Source organism: Malaclemys terrapin, chromosome 22 (genome assembly GCF_027887155.1).
Source record: "Malaclemys terrapin pileata isolate rMalTer1 chromosome 22, rMalTer1.hap1, whole genome shotgun sequence".
NCBI classification, from domain to species: Eukaryota; Metazoa; Chordata; order Testudines; family Emydidae; genus Malaclemys; species Malaclemys terrapin.
This window is the reverse complement of record NC_071526.1, coordinates 16,156,486-16,165,697: the sequence shown is the minus strand read 5'-3', so window position 1 is coordinate 16,165,697 and position 9,212 is coordinate 16,156,486. Positions and strand designations below refer to the sequence as shown.

The 9,212-nt window shown below is 56.1% G+C and overlaps 1 protein-coding gene across 1 annotated transcript; it reads right to left on the bottom strand.

Annotated features, from left to right (window-relative positions):
* Positions 1-475: 475 nt before the first annotated feature.
* On the bottom strand, positions 476-6,287 carry GJA4 (gap junction protein alpha 4). Its single transcript, XM_054011502.1, has 2 exons — positions 6,190-6,287; positions 476-3,458 (listed from the first exon to the last, which is right to left on the bottom strand). The coding sequence occupies exon 2, from the start codon at positions 3,438-3,440 to the stop codon at positions 2,436-2,438; it is 1,005 nt and encodes a 334-aa protein (XP_053867477.1). The 5' UTR covers positions 3,441-3,458; positions 6,190-6,287; the 3' UTR covers positions 476-2,435.
* Positions 6,288-9,212: the final 2,925 nt, after the last annotated feature.

Sequence of the window (9,212 nt, the reverse complement as noted above, 5' to 3'; positions counted from 1 at the left end):
AGACCCCAGGTTAATTTATAGCATCAGGCTAAAACTTTATTCAAAGTTCACCCGCTGATAGTGACAGAGGGCAAGCCCAGTCAGCCAGCTTTTCACAGTAAGAAGCTGGGAGCATTAGACTGAGAACCATCGGACTAGACGTGTTACACTAGATGCTGTGAGAAAGCGCCACACACACACACACGGCAGGAGGTATTTTATGTCAAAGTTTTATTTGACAAAAATGTAACATTAAGTCTGCCAGAAAGAGCTGAAGAGCGACTTCCATCTGCTACTCTCTCAGCCTGGAGCACGTACACGTTGGGGAGATAAGAATACAGACTGAGCAGGCATCTGTGGTGGTTTGGCTTACATTAAAAATGGAACAAACAATCAGAAGGACATAAGGCTAGACCCTTTTGGTTTCACAGCTTTGGGGTTTTTCAGGCACAATTCCCTGGAGCCTGCTCTCTTGAGAAGGGACGGCAGGTTTCCCTCAGCCCACCACCCCCCCAGCATTTCATACCCCAGCAGGAGAGGACATTTGTGCAAACAAACAAAGTCACTTGGTTTTTTTTCCTACCCCTTTTTAAAATGAAGATTTTTTTTTTTTTGAGTGACTTTGGTGCTCATTAAAGTGAAATAATCACCAGCCTAAACCGTGCACGTGAGCACTCTGCCATGCAGCTCTATTCCTCAAACCCCACCCCCCCACCAGCTACTCGGGGATCAGATCTGTGCTGGGCTGGAGGTGCCAGCTCGGTTGCCTGGTGCAGTCGGTCCCTATCTGAGAGGCTGAGGAAAGGGAACCTAGGAAGAGTGTGATCAGCCTTAAGCTCCCATCAATGGTTCTAGGTCTCTGAATGGGGCAATTCACTTACCCACAACATCCCCGCTCCCCTCCAGCCTGGCCGAATCCGTGGGCAGCCCCATGCCAGCAGAGTCCCAGTGCTCACGCCCCCCAACGTGAAGGCCCTTCGTTCCCAGCAGATTTGAGCACACAGTGGGATCCCTGTCAAGCAGCTGGGAAGTGAATACTCACACTTAGCGCTAGCCAACCAACACCTTAACAGAGCCAGTGGCAAATAGTGGGCTTTGAAGCTGCAGTCGTTTTACAGTCAGACCAGCAGGTTAAAAAATAATAGTTAACCAATGGAAATCTGTGCCTCAGAAATGAGGCCATCTGGGGCAGAGGACCAGGGCTGTTACTGCAGTTACCAGTGGGGATCCCTTACACCGACAAACACATGGACAGGAAGTTACTCTGAATGTACATGAGGACAGTGCTTATAACTTTGCTCTGGGGCGACTGAACACAGGGAAGTAGGCATTAAGTCCTGGGATACGGCCTTTCCTTAGCCCATCAGGGTTTCCTCACCCTGGGCTGGCACCTCATCTTGGACAGATAAGCTACGGAGTCATGCAACTCGGTGGGGCAAGATCTAGAAGAAGGAGAGAGGTTTGGTTTAGGAGCAGGACCAGCTGCTTGGGGAGCACTGGAGTGCCAATCAAACCCCACAGTAATTCTTACAGCAAACTGCCCTATGGAACTTCTAGGCTGAAGGCAAACTCTTGCAGCTGCTAAGATCTCAGAGGCGAACAGACTTCCCCCACTCCCTCCTTTAGAAGGAGAATCGTTTACCTAGGCTAGGCCAGATTAACTCCACCAGTTAGGAATTAAAGATCTCGGCTAGAGAGATTTAGAGTTCAGGTTACAAAGCACAGCTCTGATCAGAGATGATGGAAACCATTGAGCAGGAAAGGGGACGCTCCCCTAGTTATAGTAAGGATATTTCCACACATATTGCCCCAAAGACGCAGTAGCTGGTCCACCCCAAGGCAAAGCACCTTGGATTTAAATGCAAGCCGCACAATATCCCAGGCAGCTTTCCACTGAAGACGCTTCTGTAGCTGAGGAAAGGATTTTGTTTGGTTTCCATGTCTACACAGTTTAAAAAAAGAAAGCACCCGCTCTCCTGGGACTGCAGCTGGAGAAAGGCGAACGTATTGGTATCATGTGACACCGTTTACTTCGGGTCTTTTGTACAGACGAAGGCACCAGAGAATAACCCTTCCCAAGGGAGCCTGAGGTACATTTCGCCAGCAGAATGGTAGGAAGGGTCCTCACGCCCTGTAAACTTCAGCCAGCCGGCTACAATGCAACATATGATTGAGCCACATGCACATCCTATGGCACAGCAAGTCTGCCAAGAGGTGCACTCACCTGAAAGCACCCACACTTTAAATACACAGACACACAATGGACAGTGGAGAGCAGGAGGTGCCTGCCAGTCAACCAAAGTGGGTTTCCAATAGGAGCTTTGGGGTTTGGTTTGGTTTTTAAAGCCTCTGTAGCAAACAGGTCCTATGGCCAAGATGCCCAAGAACCAGAGTATCCCCTTGATCAATGGCCAAGGGATACCCCCGAGACACAGCAGCCTGGTTTCAGTGCTCTCCTAGACGTACTGTTTCTTGGAAGCAGAGCTGCCGGGCCGGCTGGCCTGTCTCTCCTGCAGGGGCTGGGCTCCTGGGGCGTAGGACTCAGGGGAGGGCTTGTTGCCACTGCGCAGCACCAGGTTCTCCTCGGTGTTGAAGTTGGCCCAGTTCTGCTCGCTCGACAGCTTGTTGTAGGCCAGGTAGGGAGGGGAGTGGCTCTCGCTCAGGGGGAGGTAGTGACACGGCTTGCTGTCTGGGAAGGAGTCTATGTCCCCAGCTGGGCTGGAAGAGGAAGAGGCCTCCCTCATGCTGCTAAGCAGGTTCTTGCAGCAGAGGTGGAAGAGCTCCAGGAGGTTGAGGCCCAGGGAGATCAGGCCCACCACCATCATGAAGATGATGAAGATGGTCTTCTCAGTGGGGCGGGAGACAAAGCAGTCCACCTTGTGGGGGCAGGGGGCCCTCTCACACACGAAGATGGGCGGCATGAAGAAACCGTACAGGTACCACTGGCCTAAGAGGAAGCCGGCCTCGAAGATGCTCTTGCAGATGACACTGACGACATAGGTCCACATCAGGGATCCGCGGAGCTTGATGCGGCCGTCCTCTGCCACGCAGATCTTGGAGATCTTCTTCTGCACCGCCGACAGAGCCTGCTCCACCTTCAAGTCTTTGATCTGCGCCGCCCGGAGCTCGCTCTCCCGCTGCTTCAGCTTCTCCTCCCGCCCCGAGAGGTAGATGACGTGGCCCAGGTAGACCAAGGTAGGGGTGCTGACGAAGAGGAACTGCAGCACCCAGTAGCGGATGTGGGAGATGGGGAAGGCCTTGTCATAGCACACGTTGACACAGCCCGGCTGCTTGGTGTTGCACAGGAAATCCGACTGCTCGTCCCCCCACACCGATTCCCCGGCCAGGCCCAGGATAAGTATCCTGAAGATGAACAGCACCGTCAACCAGATCTTCCCAATCACTGTTGAGTGCTCCTGGACCTGGTCCAGCAGCTTCTCCAGGAAGCCCCAGTCCCCCATCTTCTAGGGGGTCTTGTGCTATTGATGGCAGAGAGAGAACAAGAGTTAAGTCAACCTGACCGTTTGAGCTTTCAGCCCTCGTTTCCACGAAAGCCAGAGATAGGAGACGCACGGGGCTTCCCAGGTTGCCACACGGCCTGGCAGCACTCCCCACCACCCTGCTCCATGGCTGGTGTTTCATTCGACTAGGAACCCAGACAAGGGCCTGCCCACCCGCATCCTGAGCTGGGACACTGGGTTTTAGCCAGCTCAGCTTGCGGTTCTTAGGTTCTACAGAGCTAAGCTGTGTGTGGTATCGCTTTGAGGACCAGGCAGCTCTGCAGGAGGGGAAGGACTCAGACGGGCATCTCATGTTGGGTGCCAACTGGCTGGTGAGGTCAGGCTTAGGGTTGCCAGCTTTCTAATCGCACAAAACTGAACACCCCTTCCCTGAGGCCCCACCCCTTTCCCAAGGCCCCGCCCCTTCTTGCACCATCCCCCCTCCCTCCATTGCAGACTTTCACCAGGCTGGGGCAGGGAGTTGGGGTGCAGGAGGGGGGTGAGGGCTCCAGGGATGAAGGGTTTGGGGTGCAGGAGGGGGGTGAGGGCTCCAGCTGGGGGTGCAGGCTCTGGGGTGGGGCCAGGGATGAAGGGTTTGGGGTGCAGGAGGTGGCTCCAGGCTGGGGATTTGGGGGCATGCAGGCTCTGGGAGGGAGTTTGGATGCAGGAGGGGACTCTGGGCTGGGGCAGGAGTGCGGGAGGGGGTTCGGGGTCCCGGTGGTGTTTACTGCAGCTCCCAGAAGCAGCAGCCACATCGCTGCAGCCCCTAGGTGCGTGGGCAGCCAGGGAAGCTCTGTACGCTGTCCTCATGCCCGCAGCTCCCATTGGTTGCTGTTCCTGCCTTAGCCCCACCCACTGGACTTTTAGCTGCCCGGTCGGCAGTGCTGACTGGAGCCACCAGACTGGGTGGCCCGGTCACAAACCGGACACCTGGCAACCCTAGGTGGGCTTCAGGGGAGCACAAGACATTTTGTCCCATTTGAGGCCCGGGCAGGAGTTTGCGATGCTGGCCTAGTCATCCCCTCAGAGCGTAGGGAGAGCTGCTCCTTCCTGGGAGCCCTGGGCTAGCAGTCAGACCCTAAAGCGGATCACTGGGGATTTCAGCAGGCTACCATCACTGCCAAAATACTAAGGCTGCAGCAAGAAGTCAGCCTTCCAGAGACCCAGGCCCCCACCCCTTTTCCCCACACTGGGAGACCACAAATCTCCAGCAGAGAAAGCGACACTAGCCAGACAACATTAGCCACTGAAGCAAGGGGGGGGGGGAGGAGAGGAAAATGGGACACCCCCTCTTGCCTGGTGATTGCAGGGTGCAGATAAACCTGGTTAGGTGACTAGCAAGTGCAGCTGTACCACGGGTCCATCAGAAAGCAGCACCTTACAGCTGGGGGCATGCTACTTTTAGTTAAAGGTGCAGGACCCCGTCAAGGGCAGCCCTCAGCTTCCTGGCCAGCTGCCAGCACTGCCCCCTTAGCGCTGCGAAGCGTGGGTGCCCCTGGAACTTAGGGGCTTAGCACAGCCTCTCTCCCCCCAGCCCTTGGCAACGGCTCCAGCCAAAGGGTGTCCAGCCGAGAAGCCACTGAGGCAGGACGTAGAGTGTAGCTGTCCCGTGGCTTTTTGTAGGAGCTGGGTTAGTGCCACAGGGCAGGTTAGTGCCAAGGAATCCAGGTGCCCAATGGGCCATCTGTCCCTGAGACAGGGCATAGGGCAGCAGCCAGCACCTGGGTGCACGAGGTTAGAGACGGACCAGTCCTCCCTGCAGCTGGGCTGGCGGCTGAGAGCAGACAGCTATGCCACCACTGTGAGCCCCTCTGACGGAGGAGCTTGTTAGAGACACAAAAGCACTGGGGCTTAAGCAGCTCTCCTGGATAGGAGCCCAGCCTCCAGGCAGCACCCCTGCCCAGGGGAGAAAGTGGGGGGCAGGGAGGAGGGAGAGTAGGATGAGAAAGCTCCAGGTGCTCTATCCTTCTCCCCAGGGTCACAGCAGCAGACAAAGCAGAGCCCCCCCCCCATACACCCCCACACACTTTACCACTTTCTTACCCTTTGGGGAGCAGAGTTTAGTTACTCAGAGCCCCGCTCAGCAGAAACAGACCCTGATGTTAATCCCCCAGGAGAGAACAGGCATTTCAGCCCCAGTGCAGCAGCAATTAGCTACCCAAAGGGGAGATTCACTCACTCAATTCCTTCCCAGGGTCTCACTCAGTCACTTTCCAAGGGCACTTCAGAGCTAAGCACAGCAGCCACCCCCTCAGGCCAGGGGCTCCTGCCTCCCTGCAGCACCATACCCCAGCCTAGAAAGCTCATTTGTAAGGAACACCTATCAATTAACCAATCAAGGGGTCTGCTGGCTCTGTAAAGCAAGGACTCACAGTGGGGGGCGGGTTGATGTGGCCAGATGCAGTCATGAAGGGGTTAAACTGAGTCAGCCTGGTGCAAAGCCCAGGGCTAAGGCATGCACCACCTGGGCTCCCAGGTGCAAGCAGTGGGCTAGGACACAGACCCCCTTTGCATTCCCCCATCCCCTTCCCTGCAGCAACCGTCTGGTTTGCAGCATCTGTGCCGAGCCCCTGTCCCCAGTCCCAGCCCCTTGGCCGGCCCAGCCATGCCCCAGAGCAGAGGGGCTGCCCAGCCATCCCTGACCACGCCAGCACCATTGGCTTGCTTGGGAGAGGGACCCAGAGCCAGCTGGAGTCTGGTGTTTACTCACCGAAGCCAGGCACAGCTGTGCGACCTCAGCCCCAGCTCCCTGCTGGCCCAGGTGGGGCAAGGGGGTTACAACCTGTGGCTCTTTATACCAGAGGCTGCTGCTCCCACCAAATCCCTGAGACTGTCCGAGAGAAGGAGGAAACTGACCCTGGGTAGAGTCACACAGGGGGGCGGGGGGAGGAGCCGCAGGAAACTGGGGGTTGGTAAAATTGATAGTTCGGCTGCAGAGCCCTCCTTTAAAGGGGCAGCTGCTTTGGCAGGTGTGCGGCTGGGGGGGGGAGGAGGTGTGAGGCGGGGGGGTGACTTTATTCTTTTCCTGGCTGCTGGTTCCATGTGAAATCGCAGCAATGTTGGGGGAAGAGCACAACAGCGGGAGTTGGGAGCGGCCGCGGGAACGGGGGGAGAGCGGCCCTGCTGGGCTCCCTCCTCTTTCACAGGGAGTCGCAGACGAGGACGGGGCAGCCTGGAAATAGGAAATGGAGGAAAACAAGCCAGACAAGGCTGAAATAATAATACTATCAGGCCAGGTCAGGGCCTCCCCCGTGGAGCCAAAACCAACACTGGGAAGATCCCGGGCCAGGGGCCTGAGCTGTGAGAGTCTGGTGACAACCAGGCCTCTGGGGGGGGGCATCGCCCCCGAGAAAGCTCCGTTTTCGGGGCCGTCTTTTCCCGAAGCCAGGGAAGAACTCTGGCATTTGAACCAAAGCACCAGTGCACAAGTTACTTAGGTTGGGGGCTACGGGAGCTGGAATTCGGCCTACAAAGTGCCCCCGCTCAGATGCTTTGCCAAGGGTCCGTCTCCCCTCATCTAGCTCCCCCTGGCCCAGTGAGCTCAAATGGGGCTCTGCTTGGGGGGTTGAGCTTGCAGGATACGTGCCTAGCAGGGGGGTGAAGTTGAACAGCTCTCTCCAGGCTGCTGCTGGGGCTGGCCAACACACGCAAGGGTTTGGGACACTCTGAGTTCAGGAGGGGCCCAAGCCACCATAAAAGGCCTGATCTTTCCACCCTCATCCTCACTGAGCAGCACTTACCTGGGAAGCCCCATTGGTTTCGGCAGGGACTAGTCACCTGGCTGAGGGCTGTGTGACGTGCAGACTCGATCGCACGCTCAGGGAGGTAGGGGAGGAGGTGACTGGCTTCAAGCGAAGGGCTGAGCGAGTTGAGAGCTCCAGGCGGAGGGGATGGAGGGGCGGGTGCCGCCGAAAGGGAGGGGGGCACTTGCGGGTTCCATGGCAAGGGGGCACACGGTTATTGTAGGGGAACTGGCCCAGAGGTGGCTAGTGAAGGAAGACGGGGCTGAGGGCCAGGGGTACAGGGGTATGACACCCTGCTAGGCTGACCATGAACAGAGATGGTAAAGCCCTGACCACACTAGGTGCCCTGGGGTTTCAAAACAGATTAATTAAAACCGGGTTGATAACTCCTTTGAGAATGAGCCGTAGGAGTTCACTAATCCAGACAGGGCCGTTCTCTGCCACACTCCAAATCTCTCTCACGCACACACATGTGCGCACACATACACGCACCCCTCGTGGGGCAGCATTCTACACCCACGTTACACTCTTTGCACAGGGGTACAGCACACGGTGTGAGGCGAGGCACAGGCAAGCCCATAATCTCGCTCTCTGGCTATAACCTGCCCTGCACACACATTTGGTACCCGTGTAACGTGTTGGTTTAGGGGGGTGATTTTGCCCCCCCAGTACAATTGTATTGGTACAAACCCTAGTTCTGTGGACAGCTGTACCAGTATAAAGGTGCTTCCACCAGTATATTCCCCGTCCCCTCTGGCCCAGCTGACCTGCTCCTGAACTCAGAGCGTCCCAAACCCTTGCGTGTGTCGGCAGCAGCCCGGATCACCCCCCTGCTAGGCACGTATCCTGCAAGCTCAACCCCCCAAGCAGAGCCCCATGTGAGCTCACTGGGCCAGGGCCTTACCCCTTAGAGCAAGGGGGAGCTAGACGAGAGGAGACGGACCCTTGGCAAACTGCTCAGGCACTTTGCACATAAGCGAGCAGCACCACCCTTTGGCCAGAAGGAGAAAGGAACGAGTAAGAAGAATACTCTACACTGGATCATGCAGGGTTTTAAAAGAATGAAAAGACTTTTCCCCTCTAGTTTATTCTCATCCACCATCCTTCCCCCTCTCCCCGCTCTCTGCCCTCCCCCAAACAGGGGTGATACTTTAGGGCTGCTATTTTCCAACCTGGGTCTCTAAAGTTCAGCTCCTAAATCCATATTTAGGCTACTAGATGAAGGTGGCCTTATTCCCAGAGGTACGAGAGGCCGCAGCTCCCCGGCTCAGCAGTGGTGGTGAGCTCCTTCAGGCGATGTGGCTACTTTCAGCAATTTTTCACTAGCCAGGTGCCTCTGTTTTCCTGCACTGCTTCTTGAACTCCCTGTTGGGCAAACTGGTTGGATTCTGAGAGGAAAGACACTGAGTTCTCAGGCCTGTCTCCAAGGTATGGGCCCTGCGGGCAGCAGTCTGAAATGTGGGTGATTTCCAGAAGATTAGGTTCAAAGCATCTCTCCCTATAAGGTACTTATCCAGCCCCACTCACCGTAGTCTCTGAGCACTTCACGGTCTGTAATGTGTTTATCCTCACAACGCCCTGTGAGGTAAGGAAGTACTGTTATCCCCATTGTATAGATGGGGAAACTGAGGCAGAAAGTGACCCAAGATCATGCAGGGGGTCTGTGTCAGGGAAGGGAAATGCACCCAGGCCAACACCTTAATGACTGGGCCATTCCCCCTCCCCCCACCGAGATCTAGGTTTATTTCCATTTCCAACAGCGCCTGTGTCCCAGTGCGTCTTAGGTTCCTTAGATGCTTTTGAAAATGTCCCCCAGGATCTCTCTGGGCCTCAGTTCCCATCTGTACAATGGACGTGACAGCCCTGGCCTGCCTCGCTGGGGTGGTTTCAAAGATTAGGAGGTGCTCAGATACCAGGGCCACGGGGGCCACATAGCTACGTGAGACAGATGTGGCAATGAGGCAGGCTATTGGTCTGGTTTTAAGCCGAA

Coding starts and splice junctions, on each gene's coding strand:
- GJA4 (XM_054011502.1), bottom strand. CDS start 3,440: ATGGGGGACTGGGGCTTCCTGGAGAAGCTGCTGGACCAGGTCCAGGAG.